Source organism: Silene latifolia, chromosome Y (assembly GCF_048544455.1).
Source record: "Silene latifolia isolate original U9 population chromosome Y, ASM4854445v1, whole genome shotgun sequence".
In the NCBI taxonomy this organism is placed as follows: Eukaryota; Viridiplantae; Streptophyta; class Magnoliopsida; order Caryophyllales; family Caryophyllaceae; genus Silene; species Silene latifolia.
Genome location: NC_133538.1, coordinates 402,539,494 through 402,557,229, shown reverse-complemented (window position 1 = coordinate 402,557,229; position 17,736 = coordinate 402,539,494). Strand labels below are relative to the sequence as shown.

The 17,736-nt window shown below is 40.5% G+C and overlaps 2 protein-coding genes across 2 annotated transcripts; both read left to right on the top strand.

Moving 5' to 3' along the window:
* The first annotated feature begins 1,213 nt into the window (after nucleotides 1-1,213).
* LOC141632217 (uncharacterized) lies at nucleotides 1,214-4,061 on the top strand. Its single transcript, XM_074444780.1, has 2 exons — nucleotides 1,214-1,730; nucleotides 1,858-4,061. Exons 1-2 carry the CDS (start codon nucleotides 1,214-1,216, stop codon nucleotides 4,059-4,061), a joined length of 2,721 nt encoding a protein of 906 aa, XP_074300881.1.
* LOC141632216 (uncharacterized) lies at nucleotides 4,061-5,116 on the top strand. The gene has a single exon (XM_074444779.1). It carries the CDS (start codon nucleotides 4,061-4,063, stop codon nucleotides 5,114-5,116), a length of 1,056 nt encoding a protein of 351 aa, XP_074300880.1.
* The last annotated feature ends 12,620 nt before the right edge of the window (nucleotides 5,117-17,736 follow it).

Genomic DNA, 17,736 nt, shown 5'->3' with positions numbered 1-17,736 from the left:
CCGTGTTGATCATTGACGGGTTGTGGGGGTCTTCGTCATTGCCCATTCTACTTGATTTGTTGACTTAGGCCTTTAGTGCTAGTCTTCTCTTCGCTGCTTGGTTGTTGGATGTTATCAATTTAGCTCTGTTTCACTCCGTTTGGGCAAGGTTAGTGCTCCTCTTCTACAAAGTACACCAAACCTCATAGAATATGCATAATAGGAAGCTAAAGACAAGAAATAACCCTAATACACAATAAAAAGCATAGGAACTTGGCTAGTTATGGGGACTAAATGTGCGTAAATAGGAGTCACATTAAGCCTGTAGACAGACATTGCTGATTAAATAGGACTATCACCATCTCAGTTTCTTGAGGTAATGATAATCAAATAAATAACCAAGTACTTTAAATTTAAAACTTTGCTCTCTAAAACTGGAAACAAGGAAACCGGGGAGATGAACAAGAAAGGAGTGAAATCATGAGAGAGAAAGTTAGAGAGAGAAACGTATAGAAAATTAGTTAGCTTTTTGTTCAAGCAATGACTAGGTAAAAAAAAACAACTAAAAATCAGCAAAAAAAACTCCAATTTCCGGTCAAAAAAATTCACAAAAACAGGTTGATTTTAATGTTCTTTCTAATAATAAAGGGAAATCTCATCATCGTCAGTTTCAGTTTTCATCTCAGGAGCTGGAATTGGACTTAGAAGTCATACAGGGGGATGAAGAATTTGTTCAGGAGGAACTTGCAGAGGGAAGATCAGAACAAACAATGGAGACGCCACTAATTCAAATCACCAAGGAAGATGTTGCGGGTGAAATCAAGTTCTGGTCTACTTCCGTCGTATGCTACATCTTGGGCGTGAATCCACCGAGCTCTGTTCTCACTAGGTTTGTCAACAGGGTGTGGCAAGCTTAGGGGATTGACAAAATTCCCTTCATGCCTAACGGTATATTTCTGGTTCGATTTAAATCTAAGGATCAACAACAATTCGTTCTCAATAATGGTCATTTAACCTTTGATAATAAGCCGGTAATTATCAAGGAATGGCACCCTAAGATGCAGTTGGTGAAACATGAAGTTAAACGAATACCATTATGGATGAAATTGTATGATTTAGATGTGAAATTCTGGGGAATTGAGTGTCTCAAAAAAAATTTTGTAGTGGTGTAGGTAAGTTTATTAAATGTGATGAATCCACATTCCACAAAAATTTCTTACGGTTTGCTCGTATTATGATTGAAGTTGACATTGATCAATCTTTCCCTACTGTGCTTAATTTCTTGGATGAAAATGGCAAATCTCAGACTATTAAGGTGGTATATGATTGGCTTCCCCTGTCGTGTACCAAATGTAAGGGATTGGGCCATTTAGCTGAGAATTACAGGAAGGGTGGAGGGAACAAACCAGTGGGTAAGAAAGTGTGGAGGCCTAAGGGTGTAGTGAAGCAGGCTTCTGTGAAGGAACCTCAAAATCCTGTAAAGAGGACTGTTCAAAAGACCCCTGTGGCTAAACCTGTGCAGAAAACTCCTACTCAACCTATGGTTATTATGACTCCAGTAATGGTTCCTAATACACCTGTGGTGGAGAGTTCCTTACCTAGACGTTTTATATTTAGGATTATGAGGCATGAGAATGGAGGAAGAAGATTTAATCCTGGTGGTGTGTCCTTCATGAAGGCATTGTCTAATTCAATGCACAAGGCTAGAGTTGGTTTGCTGGAGGATAGGACTTCGGAGAAGGGTGAATCCAGTAAGTCAAATTTTGAATATGGGTAGTTGTGGTATTTGGAATATTAGAGGACTGAATAACCCAAATAAACAGCAAGAAATAAAGAGATTTTTACATTTGAATAAAGTGGGTTTATTTGGTTTGTTAGAAACTAAGATTAAGAGTAATAATTGGAATAAAGTTAGGGTTAACTTGTGTGATGACTGGTCCATTTGTACGAACTCTAGCCTACATAAAGGGGGGAGAATTTGGCTCATTTGGGATCCTAGTTCTTTTGATGTTAAGGTGTATGACATTACTATCCAAAGTATTCATATTAAAGTGGTTGATAAAACAATAAAGCAAACTTTTTGGTTTACTGTAGTGTATGGCTTAAACAAGCAAGCTGAAAGGGATCCTTTATGGGATAGCCTGAGACAGTATCACAATGAAGTGAGAGGGCCATGGACTGTGGGTGGTTATTTCAATGCAATCATGGCTAGGAATGAGAGAATTGGGGGGGCTCCTGTAACCAATGCTGAGATGAGACCCTTGGTACAGGTGATCCATGATTGTCAGTTAGAAGACCTTAGTGCTAAAGGGGCTTTCTATACTTGGACAAATAAGCATGAACATGGGACTAAGGTGTACAGTAGGTTGGATAGGATGCTGATAAATGTGGACTGGATGGACTGTTTCCCGGATAATTATGTGCATTTTCTCCCTGAATGTTTATTTGACCACTGCCCTGCTCTTGTTCATTTTGAGGGGGAGATACACAGGAGAGTCCATCCTTTTAAGTACTTCAACATGTGGTCCTTGGCACCTAATTATGATAATATTGTCAGGACTGGTTGGCATATAAAGTGGAGGGGGACTCCTATATATAGAGTTGTGCAAAAATTGAAGAGCTTGAAACCTGCCTTTAAGAAGTTGAACAAGGAGAAGTTTGGGGATATTGAAAACCTCACTCATATAGCTGAATTAGCTTTGAGTCAGTTTCAAACTATGTTGGTGCAGGATCCTCTCAATGAAGATCTATGCCTGTCTGAGAAAGAATGTGCCACTGAGCTTACAGAATTGAGGAAAGAAAGGGATCGATACCTAAGGCAAAAGGCTAAATGTGATTGGATGGAACATGGTGATGATAATACTGCTTATTTCCATGCCCGTATTAAAAGAAGAAGGGCTAGGAATCGAGTCTTTAAAATAAAAGATATGGACAATAATATGTGCACTAAACTTGAGGACATACAGGCTGCTTTTGAGGATTACTATGAAATTCTCTTAGGCACGTCTAAGGAGGTTAGTAATATTAATAAGAGGGTTGTGTGTGCTGGCCAAAAGCTGACTAAGGAGCATTGTGATCTGCTGATTGCACCTATAACTGGTAAGGAGGTTAAAGATGCTATGTTTGACATTCTAGGGACAAAAGCACCTGGACTAGATGGGTATAGCAGTCAGTTCTTCAAGGATAACTGGGGGATTGTAGGGAATGATGTGATAGCTGCTGTGCAAGGGGCTTTCCAATCTGGACAACTCCTGAAACAATGCAACAACACTATTATAACCTTGATTCCTAAAGTTGAGTTGCTAGAGACTGTATTGCAGTTCAGGCCCATTGCCTGCTGCAATACTATCTATAAATGTCTATCAAAGGTCTTGTGTGCTAGGTTAGGTCAAGTCTTGCCTGATGTGATTAGTGCTTCTCAGAGTGCTTTTATTCAGGGTAGAGATATAGTTGGAAACATTCTTATATGCCAAGACTTGATCAAGCTCTATAATAGGAAGAGCTGTTCACCTAGGATCATGATGAAACTTGATTTACAGAAAGCCTATGATTCTGTTGAATGGAGATTTGTGGAGGATATGATGCTGGCTATGGAACTTCCCAAGAAATTTATTCAAATAATTATGCAGTGTATCTCTACTACTTCTTACTCTTTATCCCTAAATGGTGAAATGTTTGGTTTCTTTAAAGGAAAGAGGGGGCTCAGACAAGGGGACCCCCTCTCCCCCTTGATCTTTACTATCTGTCTTGAGTATTTAAGTAGAATCCTGAAGGTGGTTCAGAAGCATTATAAGTTTAGGTTCCATCCTCTTTGCAACAGGATCCAATTATCACATCTATGTTTTGCTGATGATTTAATTTTGTTTTACAAAGGGGACAGATCATCTATTGATCTGATGTTGAAAGCTTTTAACTATTTTTCTAAAGCAACTGGATTGCTCATGAATAAGAGAAAGTCCATTCTTTATTGCAATGGAATTGATGAGCATCTGATTAAAGAGATTGAGGTGGCCTCTGGCCTTAAGAGAGGGGAAGTCCCTTTTAAATATTTGGGGTCATTGACCCTAAAAGACTGTCTGTGATGGACTGTAACTGTTTAGTGGAGAGGGTGGTTGATAGAATAAGAAGTTTGGGTTCAAGAAAACTATCTTATCCAGGGAGGGTTATGTTGATCAAAGCTGTCCTGCAAACCTTACATAGTTATTGGGCTCGAATTTTTATTCTACCAAAGACTGTTATAGGTAGGATTGAGGCTATCTGTAGAGCTTACCTTTGGCATGGCTCTGACCATAAGGAAATCCCTGCTTTGGTGTCATGGAAGCAGATTTGTCATTCTAAAAATCATGGTGGATTGGTGTTGAAAGATTTACATGTATGGAACTTAGCTACCATTGGTAAATATGCTTGGTGGATAGCTCAGAAGAAGGATCACCTCTGGGTCAGGTGGGTGAATGCAATTTGCATTAAGAGCACTGACTGGATGGCCTATAAACCAAGAAAGGGAAGCAGTTGGGCCTGGAGGAAAATCTGTCAGGTTAAGGACATTATTAGAGATTATTTGTTTACATGGGATGGCTTAGAGAAGTATAATATAAAGGAGAGTTATCTGAGGCTAAAACCAGATGGGATGAAGGTTCATTGGTATCCTTGGATGTTGAATAGATGGATCCTACCTAAGTATTCTTTCACGTGCTGGCTCATAGCTCATCAGAGACTTCTCACTCAAGATAGGCTCATTCGAATGAAGATTGCCCATAGTAACTGCTGTTTTCTGTGTGGCAGTCAAGAAGAGAACCACCCTCATCTCTTCTTTGACTGTTTATACAGTAAGAAATGTCTCCATATGATAGCTAACTGGTGTAAGGTCAGGTTACCTGATAGTAATTATATTCAGTGGCAGGTTGATTGGCGACAGGCTGCTGCGTGCAGGAAGAAGGTGACTGCAATGATTCTGGCTTGCTTGATGTACCATGTTTGGCAGATAAGAAACATTAGCAGAATGGATGGTTATGTGTGGAGGCCTGAGGTCCTCTTCAATAGGGTGAAATATGAAGTGAAAAGTAGACTATATCATTGTGATATTAGGAGTAAAAATGTAAATGTGATTAATTGGATTGAATACCTTAAAAAGCATTGAGTTTCTATTTTACTCAAGCTTATTAGGTGGACGAATGTAATGTTGTAATGTGCCATGATTTTATATTAATGAGAAGCTTAACTTTCCCCAACAAAAAAAAAACTAAAACTGGTAATAACTTCTGCTCACAACTCACGCCAAACGACTAAGGTGTACTAATATGTTTTCAACTGAACTTTTAGAAGTAGCTAATATATATCCATGACTAAGGTGACGAACTTAACGAAAACTCTAGACTCAGTCATCTCGTCGTTCCCATCCCAAGCACATCATCACAACAGCTACAATCAAAACCTTTTTATCATACCAACACAAAGTAAATAGCTCAAATAAAACTGCAATAAATATAAACTGAACTTGTACTGAAATATAAGCAAGCATCACAATGTGATAATATTATGGCACACAGCCTACCGTGCATACCCACGGACCAACTCACACACACCCACACATAAATCCTCACATACACTCACACCAGCGCAGCGCCGCCTTCAGGTCCACGATGCTTCTAATTCCTCGTGCTCGGCCTACTATAACACCCTCATTTACCGAAGAGCCTTAACTAAGCCTTCATAGATAAAAGGAGTTGTTACCATCTCGAATTGTCCGAGGTAGTGAATAAAAAAGTTAAATAAACCACAGTACTTTAATTAAAATAAACGCTTAATGATCTTATTACAAGTTTCCCCAACGGAACTATCTGAATAAATATTAAAGTACAAACTCACGTCGGAAATTAAATAAGTTATTGAATAAAACAACTTTCTAAACTAGTGAGCTAGACGACTAAGTCGACACATCATCCATCCTCACGCGTCCCAATGCTTCCCCAAATCAGCTAGTCTCAAGTACCTTTTATCTTTAATATGCTCCCCGATTAACCGAAAATATTAATTGGTTCACCACAGGACGCCATCAATTAAAGCAGGCATCAATTTTATTTGATAGACACAAACAAACGTTAACCAATGGTCGAGTAGGATAAATAAACAGCATAAATAAAAACCACAATATAAATAACTATCGAGATATGCAAATGCTTAACAACCAAATTAAATCTCCCGAGACACCCATTCATCCTGCCAATCCCTGGACCGGGGTATTCACACATTATCCATCAGAGACTAAGCCAGGGGCCTTCCATAACACACATTATCCACCAGCAACTAAGCCTGGGGCCTTCCAATACTCACGTTATCCACCAGAGACTAAGGCTGGAGCCTTCCAATAATACTCACATTATCCGCCAGAGACTAAGCATGAAGCCTTCCAATACTCTCGTTTTCCACCAGAGACTAAGCCTGGGGCCTTCCAACAATACTCACCCATATATATTAAGTAAACCGTAAAGCACTTCACAATTAAATATAATAGAACACGAAATATAGTCCACACCACAATCCAAACAGAAACAATTTCTCAACCATCATATAAAACTCAATACAATAATGCAACACATTAAGACGGTCTAGCTGAGTAGATATCCTACCTGGCAAGAAATACTCCAATTACGCAATCAACTAAAAATATTCTTCAACCGAAACTATCACCTATCATTAATAATAATAATTACAAATTACGATCTACCAATTATGTAATACAATTAAACTATTTATACATTAATTATATTAATTACATTATTACGTAATTTAATAATATAAAACCCGTCTTAACCCAAAACTAAACCTGTGTTATACTATCAAACCACCCGCGTATTTCCCCCAAATACCAACCCAAATAACACCCAACATGCATGTTTAACCCGTGTTAAACCACACCCCAAACAACCCTCTTATACCACCGCATAACCAGCCCACGACGCCACCGTGGCCACCACCACACCATACCCGACACGGTGCCCAACAACTTTGACCAATACCCGGGAAAACACCACACGATGCTGCCAAATACGAGCCCTAACAACCATAACAAACAACACCAACAACCACCTTTATACTCGGTTTAACAACCAATAAACCACCATCACAAACAAACCCAGCCACCACTAACCCAAGGTGGCACCAACAGCACCACCACCCTACCATGGTCTCGGGTCAGGTTATACCACCACGACTTGGGTCAGCCCTACACACGACACCTTACAACAAACAACAAACAACATAACACCTCCTGTACACACGGTTTTCAGCCCCCAAACGCAGCCCAAACCACCACCAATTATACCACCGTGGATCACCACCACACCATGCCCAACCATGGTGAACCACATCCCAAACCCCACCTGCAATCCCTCATAAAACACGACCTAAACAGCAGCTTAACACCAACAGTAATAACAACAACAACTCGACCACCCTATATAAGCAACCGGTTGACTACCACTAACCACCACCTAAACCGCCACCCACGACCACCAACGTGACCTCTACTCCACCTACGACAACACCCAGCCCTTAGCCCGCCCTAGGTCAGCCATGCACAAGAGTAAAAACTAGCCCAAAGTCGGTCCATTCAACAACAATAATAACAATATACTTACAAGGTCAAACCCCTAAAAACTCGGTCAACGACAGTCAAGGGGTGGTCAACGACGGTCCAAGCACGTCAAGGTCATGGTGAGTCAACGGTATAAATTAATTGAAAGATGGATTAGTTATAAGATGGTCTTAATTTTAGATCTTGAGGCGAAAGGATGATAAAGCTCCCTTTAATTCTCCCTTCAAATTCCCCCCCTCTCTCTATTATTATTGGTGCTGTGAATTATATGTGAAATAAAGTGTTATGAGTAGGTTTAGTTTGTTTATATAGTAGTAGTAGATGGAATTAAGAAATTACTAGGAAATTGCCAACAATTATAATATGTCTATTATTATTATTATTATTATTATTATTATTATTATTATTATTATTATTATTATTATTATTATTATTATTATTATTATTATTATTATTATTATTATTATTATTTTATTTATTTTATTTTATTTTATTTTTAATTTTTTTTTTAAAAGGATGCGCGCAGCTTTCATTAACAGAAAACTTTTATTAATCAATCAAAAGTTTTCAAGAAATTAGTGGGCAGTCGAGATACAACCTGGGCCTCCACTCACTTAGCGATAACAAATCTAAGTCTAGTAAAAATGTAAGCGGTCGAGCGATCCCCTACATCCATAGAAACAGATAATTTTTGGATCCGCTTGAGCAAAGCCACAACATCCGTATCCAGCTCTCCCGGCGAAGAAAAAGAGAAGGGTAGGAAACCATAACCAACCATCGTGCACAAATCCCGGTACTTGGCACACTTTCGCTGAGCAGTATCAGCAACAACCCGACCCGGCACAAAATAGGACAACCCAGTCTGAGACAAGGGGAAGACCTCGTTAGATCGACACACACATCACGCCCCCCTGTCCTAGGAATAAAGAACCAGATCCGCCGGACGAAGGGAGCAACCATGTCCATCAACCAAACCAATATCAACCTCCCTACTAGCAGAGATCCCCGACCTGTAGCAGACGTCCAATAAGGTGTCGCGAATGAGGTTATGCCGATACTTAATGCCCACAGTGCTAGCACAAGACACAACATGATCGCCATAAACATCCCCAACAAAAACCCGAGAACAAGCAGGACAGGGCCTAGACACCGTGAACAAAGGGACGCCGAGTCGATAGCTAAGCACAATACGATAGGTCCTCCCATTCATAGTCTGCTCCAACCCAGAAATAGGAACCGCACGAATTTTATTATTATTATTATTATTATTATTATTATTATTATTATTATTATTATTATTATTATTATTATTTTTATTATTATTATTATTATTATTTTTTTTTTTGCAAGAAAGTTAAACTCATTTTATTCATCCATATAGGGAAAGAAAAATGAGAAGGGATCTTACAAAAAACAAAAAGCCATCATGGACTCACAAGACAAAAGACCAAGAACCAAAGAAAGAACGAGAAAACAGACATTATTTTCTAGTTGCCAACCAATTTTGCGTGTATCGATCAGAGTTTTCCAAGAGCCTACGTTTCAGCGTTTGTTAAAGAGTAGCAGAAATCTGGGCAGGGGTAGAAACGGCGCCTCCGAAGATACGATTGTTTCTCTCATTCCAAATTTCATAAACCATACCAGCAACACAGCTAGCGGCCACTCCGTTCCTCCATTTTCGCTGTTTACTACCCCCCAAAAGTTTGTAGAGACAGTCTTTAACATCGTTTGCATCCCCTAACACACATAAGCAAAGCCAGAGTAGCATGTTACGCCTCACCTGGAGCGAGAACGGGCACCTGAAAAACAAGTGCCTGTGGGTTTCATAGGCATTGCAGCACATGTAACACCGGTTGACGTGCAAAAAACCACGCAAGTTTATGTTGTCAACAGTTGGGAGTTGTCGCTGCACAGCATGGATGGTGCACAGGCGGTGTTTGGGAAGGACACTAGGGGCCTTGAGGGCATCAGCCCACCTCGTGGTATGGCCCTTATCCCTGAAAATATGGTACGCCCTACCAACACTGAAGTTACCGTTTTTGACGCAGGCATTCAGCACCCGTTGAGCATTAGATGTTTTGATAATGTCACGCCAGCTTTCAGCGTGCCAAATCCTAGGCTGAGCATCCCAAATAGTGTGGTCACTGAGGTTGTTAGAGCGGCTCCAAAGATCCCATATTTCGTCCCGTTTTTGGGTAAGTTGCCAGACCCACTGGCTGAGGAGCGCTTTGTTCCAGCTTAGCAGTTCCTTAACATTGTAGCCTCCCTCTAACGAAAGCTTGAAAATGGAGGACCAACCCTTAAAGGTCATCCATCTCCGCCTACCAAAGGTCCCCCAAAAATAGTCCTTACAGAGCTTGTTTACTATTTTGATGATGTGGGTAGGCAGGAGCAAGACAGAGCACCAAAAATTTTCCAAGCCAAAGACGACCGCATTGATGAGTTAAAGTTTCCCGGTATAGGAAAGAATGTTGCCAGACCAGTGGTGAATAGAGCCCTGTATTTTGTCAATCATTATGTTGAACATGCTGGAGGAGAGACGTCCAGGATTCATAGTAATGCCGAGGTAGCGGAAAGGGAAAGCATCTTCAGTGTAGCCTGTGAGAGCCTGAATTTGCCTCTTCACCTCATCATGAACACCTCTATAGTAGATGCTAGTTTTGGCAGGACTTGCATACAGACCCGAGACAGAGGCAAAGGAGTCAAGGTAACGAGCAGCAACCACGACAGAGAGAGTGTCACGCCTCATGAAGATCATGAGATCATCGGCGAAAATAAGGTGGTTGAGCTTTAGTTTCGCGCATTTGCGATGATATGAGACTTGGTGGAGGAGATGAATGCGTCTTAAATGTCTGAAGAGCAATTCCATCCCAAGAACAAAAATATAAGGAGAAATTGGGTCCCCTTACCTAACTCCAGATTTGCCTGGGAAAAATCCACATTGGCTGCCATTGATCTTCCGGGTGAACCAAGTTGACGTAATGCAACCCATAACCCATTTAATAAAAGTCGTTGGGAAGTTGAGCCCCGTTAGCATGTTTGAGATAAAAGCCCATTGAATGGAGTCGAAAGCCTTCCGAATATCTACCTTAATGAGGCACCTGGGGGAAGTAGCACTCTGGTTGTATTTTTTAATGAGGTTTTGGGTCATCATGATATTCTCAAAAATATTGCGCCCCTGGACGAAAGCTGCTTATTCTTTACCTATGAGGTCGGGTAGCACGCATTTGAGGCGATTAGCAATGATCTTCCTAATGGTTTTGTACACAACGGATCAAAAGGCGATAGGCCGAAAATCTTGTACCATGGAAGGCACACTTTTCTTGGGTATGAGGGCATAGAGGGTAGTGTTTACCTTTCTCATCATCTTCCCTTTTCGAAAGAATTCTTCAATGGCTGTGCAAAAGAGGTCCCCAACAGTATCCCAATCAGTCTTGAAAAAACCAGAGGAGAATCCGTCTTGGCCAGGGCTCTTTGTAGAGCCAATGTTGTGGAGGGCACGTTTGATTTCAGTGCGAGTGATAGGGGAGGTAAGGATATCACCAGAGACAGCAGAGACCCTAGGACCAGAGCTGAAGATAGACTCATCAATCTGCCTCACAATAGAATCAGTACCAAGCAAGTCAGTATAATACTCCACAAAAGCCTTGTTAACTTCATCAATACCGTTTCGGGTGTTCCCATCTTTGTCAATAATTGATCCATTTGTGCTTTGCTGTTTACGTGTGGGAATTTTAGCAAAAAAATAACTAGAGGAGGAGTCGCCCTTTCTAATGTTGGCAGTTTTAGCTCGTTGGAAAAGCATGTCATTTTCAGCCTTGCTCAGCTCTTTATATTTGCAGATAAGATCCCTTTCAAGAGCAATAAGGGTAGGGGAGAACAGGTCATTCTGAAGATTCATCTGGCAGGTCTCCAGGTCTCTTTGGACCCCATACAGCCGCGCAGCAATATCAGAGTAACTTCTTTTGTGAAAGGCAGTGAGGGCCTTTTTAACCATTCGGAGCTTGAAGAAAAGCTGATAGGTGGGAGTGCCATAGCAGGGAGTGGCCCAAGCAGCAACAACAAAGTTGTGATAATCAGGGTTCGTGGTCCAAGCATTGAGGAAACTAAAATATTTTGTAAATTGTTGCCCTCCACCAAGAGAAACCAAGAGAGGGGCATGGTCAGAAATCCCTGGGGGAAGGCATTCAGCAATGGAGGTCGGGTAGAGAGTGGTCCAGGCAGGGTTGATGAGGATCCTGTCAAGGGGTGCCCAAGTTCTTGTTTGGTGCTCGTGCTTGTTGGTCCAGGTATACTCTGCGCCAGGGCTATGCATATCATCCAAAAGGCACTTGGCAAGGCAGGCATTGAAGTCTATGATGTCGTGAATGGAAGGTGGGTTTGGGCCTTTACGTCCAGTTAGATCCCTAACTACGTTGAAGTCACCAGTCACCATCCAAGGTGATCCTAAGGATGAGACAGTAATGAGTTTGCCCCAGAGCCGGTGTCTGTCCTGTGGGTCATTCATACCGTAGACAAAAGTAGTGGCAACACAGAGGTTAGTAGCTTTAGAAGTGACATTACAGTGGATGAGTTGCTCATGTAGGATGATGTTATTGATGATCACAATAGCAGGATTATAGAACAACCAGATTCTACCACGAGTCTTGTTGCTAATAATCTCGTACTTGGGAAATTTATTCATGATAAGATGTTCCTTGTGATCCTTTACATGAGTCTCAAGAAGGCCAAAAAGATCCACTCTATGAAGGTGCAAAAACTTACTAACCTCAGTGTGCTTAAGGCTATCATTGAAGCCTTTAATGTTTTATGAGGCTATCTTCTTGCTTATCAGGTGGTAGGGGCTCAACAGTTTTAACTAAACCCAGTGTATCATCATCAAGGCTACCTGGGGCAGGTTCCTCATCACTGAAAGCTGCAAAACTGTTTTCTACAAGGACCATGGTATCCTCAGTGCTAGAAGGTGGTTCTAAGGGTGAAATTTTATGCTTAGCACTCTTGGCTAGGGTAAAAGGAGGGGGTAGGTGCCACTATGGGGCAGGCAGCTGTGGGTGCAACAGTTTTAGGCTGCCAGACTGGTTTGCTTTAGGTTTTGGCTTTGTTGAGTTTGCAGAATTTCTTCGTGTGCCCCATTTTCCCACAACAAACGCAATCATAAGGCCTCCATTCGTACACCACTCTCTGGGATATTTGGCCATGGTAGGGGGTGTTAAGGATAATGTTTTCTGGCAAATCAGTTGAGAGGTCAGCTTCCACAAGGATACGAGCAAAGGAAAGGCGAGCTTTGGTGGTTGTTGTCATGTGAGCATACATTGACTTTCCTACCTTGCTAGCAAGCTTGTTAAGGACTGCATCTGACCAAAGGAAGGGGTCAAGGTCCGGGAAGAGGATCCAAATAGGGACTGTGGAGATTTTGTCCATCTCCGTAGAGAAAGTAGGAGTTCATTGTTTCAGCACTAGAGAGTTGCTCCCCATGGTCCAAGGTCCTCCTTTCATAACCTCGTCCATGTCACCTTGCGCTGTGAAACGGAAGGAGAACCAGCCGTGTCTGAAGTATTGGACAGTGGGAAGGGATACATGGTTCCATTGCTTAGATACGTAGGCCTGCATCTGAGCAATGGTAGGTTTTCCTCCTAGGACATTACCCATTAAGGTGTACTTCCAATATTGTAGTTCTCCAACAATGTCATCTTCACTGATATCAATCTCCGTAGAGTTCGCATTGTGTTTACAGTAGTGCATGCTCATTCCAGGTTTTGCCTTAGCCACGTTGTTCCATCCTTTGGGGGGGTTTGTGGTAGGAGTTGGGGAGCCAACTGCTGCAGTAGTTCCTGGGTTCAGAACCGTTGTCACAGGGACAGCGGGGGGTTCCACTTGGGTTGGGTTTTCAAAATCTGGCTCTATATCCTCAAAAAGAGCATCACCAGCCTCCTTAAGGGAGTGGATACCCGAATTAATGGTTTTTGAACGACCGTGGCTTCTAATCGCAGAATTAATCAGAGAATTAATCACAATAGGGGTTCGAACATGTTCACCTGTTTCTACATTTGAATCAGAGATTGGGGCTTCTGTAACGGTGTGAGTAGTTGCAGGTCTATCACGCCCTCTTCCTCTGGGTCGCGCCATGAATGAAAAAGAAACCAAACAGCAAAGAGATTAAGCAAAAGAGAAATTGATCGAATTTGCGATTGAAATTAGGGTTCTTCGCTGGTTTCTTAGAGAGAAGCGTGTCCCTCTCACTCTTATTATTATTATTATTATTATTATTATTATTATTATTATTATTATTATTATTATTATTATTATTATTATTATTATTATTATTATTATTATTATTATTATTATTATTATTATCCTTATTATTATTATTATTATTTTTTTTTTTTTTATTATAAATGCGCGCAGCTTTCATTATAATAAAAAAAAATAAAAGGTTTACATGAAATTGGTGGGGAGCCGAGAGACAATCTGGGCTCCCACACCCTTAGCAATAGTAAAGCTAATACGAGTAAAAATGTAAGCGGCTACCCGAGCCCCAAAGATCCCGAGATACCGAGAATTTCGGATCCGCTTGAGCAAGGCAACAACATCCGAACTCGGCTCCCAAGAGAAGAGAAAGAGAAAGGTAGGAAACCATAACCCGCTACCGCGCACAAATCCCCATACTTAGCACACTTTCGCCGAGCCGCATCGCCGACAACCCGACCCAAGCACAAAATCGCCAACCCGATCGAGTCAAAGGTGAAGAACCCGTCGGTCGACACACACATCCCGCCCCCGTCCCAAGAATAAAGTAATAAATCCGCAGACGAAGAGAGCCACCATGCCCATCAACCAAACCGATATCAACCTCCTTCCCCGCGAAATACCGGATCTATAGCAGATGTCGAAAAGAGTGTCCGGACAAGGTTATGCCGATGTTTAACGCCCACGTACCAAGACAAGAAACAGCGTGGTCCCCAAAAACATCCCCAAAGCAAAAACCCGAGAGCAAGCGGGACAAGGCCTAGATACCGTGAATAACGGAACACCGGACGATACCCCAAAGACACACTACGGTAAGCCCTCCGTTCATACCGCCCCAACTCGAGATAGGAACCGCACGTAACCAATCGAGGAGTGAGAACCCGCCGAGACCGCCATAAAGCGATCCGTCGTGGTGTCAAAGAGAAAACAGACTACGGCGAGGCAAAGAAAGAACCGTCGTGAAATAAATATCTGCCAATCTCTTCATAAAATACGCTTGTTATTATTCTTATTATTCTTATTATTCTTATTATTATTGTTCTTGTTATTGTTCTTATTATTCTTGTTCTTGTTATTGTTATTATTATTGTTATTATTATTGTTATTATTATTATTGTTATTATTATTATTATTATTATTATTATTATTATTATTATTATTTGTTGTATTGTTATTGTTATTGTTATTGTTATTGTTATTATTATTATTATTTTTATTATTATTTTTATTTTTATTTTTATTTTTATTATTATTATTATTATTATTATTATTATTATTATTATTATTATTACTTATTTTTATTGTTATTGTTATTGTTATTGTTATTGTTATTGTTATTGTTATTGTTATTATGGTTATTATTGTCATTATTATTATTATTATTATTATTATTATTTTTATTATTATTATTATTATTATTATTATTATTATTAATATTATTATTATTGTTGTTGTTGTTGTTGTTGTTGTTGTTATTATTGTTATTATTATCATTATTATTATTATTATTATTAATATTATTATTATTATTATTATTGTTATTATTATTGTTATTATTATTATTATTATTATCATCATCATTATTATTATTATTATTATTATTATTATTATTATTATTATTATTATTATTATTTATATTATTATTTATATTATTATTATTATTATTATTATTATTATTATTATTATTATTTATTTTTATTGTTCTTGTTATTGTTATTATTATTATTATTATTATTATTATTATTATTATTATTATTATTATTATTATTATTATTATTAATATTATTATTATAATTATTATTATTATTATTATTATTATTATTATTATTATTATTATTATTATTATTATTATTATTATTATTATTATTATTATTTGTTGTATTGTTATTGTTATTGTTATTATTATTATTTTTATTTTTATTTTTATTTTTATTATTATTATTATTATTATTATTATTATTATTATTATTATTATTATTATTATTATTATTATTATTATTATTATTATAAGATGCTTGTGACTTTCATTAAAATAAAAGTAAGAGTTTACATGAAATTGGTGGGGAGCCGAGAGACAATCTAGGCACCCACACCCTTAGCAATAGCAAAGCTAAGCCTAGTAAAAATGTAAGCGGCTACCCGAGCCCCCGCATCCTGAGATATCGAGAATTTCGGATCCGCTGAGCAAGGCAAACAAGATCCGAACCCAACTCCCCAAGGGAAGAGAAAGAGAAAGGTAGGAAACCATAACCCGCTACCGCGCACAAATCCCCATACTTAGCACACTTTCATTTGAGCAAAGATCGGGGCCGACAACCGGCCCGGCACAAAATCATCAACCCGAGCCCGAGTCAAAGGTGAAGAACCTGTCAGGTCGACGCACACATCACGCCCCCTGTCCCAAGAATAAAGCAATAAATCCGCAGGACGAAGAGAGCCACCATGCCCATCAACCAAACCGATATCAACCTCCTTCCCCGCAGTAATACCAGATCTATAGCAGATGTCGAAAAGAGTGTCCCGGACAAGGTTATGCCGATGTTTAACGCCCACAGTACCAGTACAAGAAACAGCGTGGTCCCCAAAAACATCCTCAGCAAAAACCCGAGAGCAAGCAGGACATGGCCTAGATACCGCGAATAACGGAACACCCAGACGATACCCCAACACACTACGGTAAGACCTCCCGTTCATAGTCTGCCCCAGCCCTGATATAGGAACCGCACGTAACCAATCAGAGGAGTGAGAACCTGCCGAGATCGCCATAAAGCAAGCTGGCGTGGTGTCAAAGAGAAAGGACTACGAGGCAAAGAAGAACGTTGTGAAATAAATGTCTGCCAATTTCTTCATAAGTTTGGGGGCAGCAATTTCACTAGGGTGACCTAATATACCAAAACCTGTAGTCGCAGTAAACACCTGCGCGTCAGCATCAAAAGCAGGGCCAGCAGCTACAATACCAGAAGAGCCGAGGAGCTTAGCCGCAAAACCGACGGATCGCAAGCGGGACGCAATAAAAGCATAAAATAAAACATCTCCCGCCGCATAGACACCAAAACCACCAAGATGAAAAGGGAATGTAGCAAGGCGCCACTGCCAATCCCCAAAACCAGGTCCTGACGCGGTGACAATACGTTCCAAGCTAGAACGAAGAGCGGCATCAAAAGGAAGATGGACAGACCCAAAAACAGTAGGGGAGCAAGTACGAAGGGAGAAGTAGAGCTTAGAGATACCAGTACAAGCTCGAAGAAGAAGCAACTCACATTGCGGGTCCTCAATCCTCGCAACCAAGTCCATTAGCTCAATGGTCTTAGTTACTCTCGTCGCCACAATATCACTGCTAAAACCAGGACAAGTCTTGTGGTCCTCCCAAAACTGTAACACCACGCAATGGTCGAGAAATAGAAGTGGGGAAAACCCCAGGAAGCCGACTCCGTGGATCCTCAACAGGCCAAAAGACCTCCGTCTTGGAGACATTAAGATGCAATCCAAAACGAGGGCCATCCAACCTAATCAAGTCCAAAACCTTCCCCACCTCCAAAGTATCACCCACGATGGTGCCATCATCTAAGTACCACGCCTGTAAAGTGAGGTCAAAAGTGTCCCGGATCTTGCAAACCAAGGGATGCAAAACCAACGCGAAAAGCAAAGGCTCCAACGGATCACCTGCTTGAACACCCGACAAGACCACAAGCGGTGCTCCCCATAAAAAAGACGGGCCGGCTGGAATAACAAAACTCCACCCAACGGAGAGATCCGGCAACGACGGCGGACCTCTGAAGCATGGTCGAACGGTCAACAAGGTTGAACGCGTGCGGAAATCAACAAGCAAAGATAGAAAGCCCCACTCGAGCCCCCGAGCCTCAAGGAGCCGGTTCAAGGCATGCAAGATAGCCTCTCCTCCACCGGACACACCCACC

Bases quoted from the DNA above. Each gene is read 5' to 3' on its own strand.
- LOC141632217 (XM_074444780.1), top strand. From the start codon at position 1,214: ATGATTGAAGTTGACATTGATCAATCTTTCCCTACTGTGCTTAATTTC. The intron at 1,731-1,857 runs GTAAGTCAAATT...TTGGTTTGTTAG, and splicing joins TTCGGAGAAGGGTGAATCCA to AAACTAAGATTAAGAGTAAT.
- LOC141632216 (XM_074444779.1), top strand. From the start codon at position 4,061: ATGGACTGTAACTGTTTAGTGGAGAGGGTGGTTGATAGAATAAGAAGT.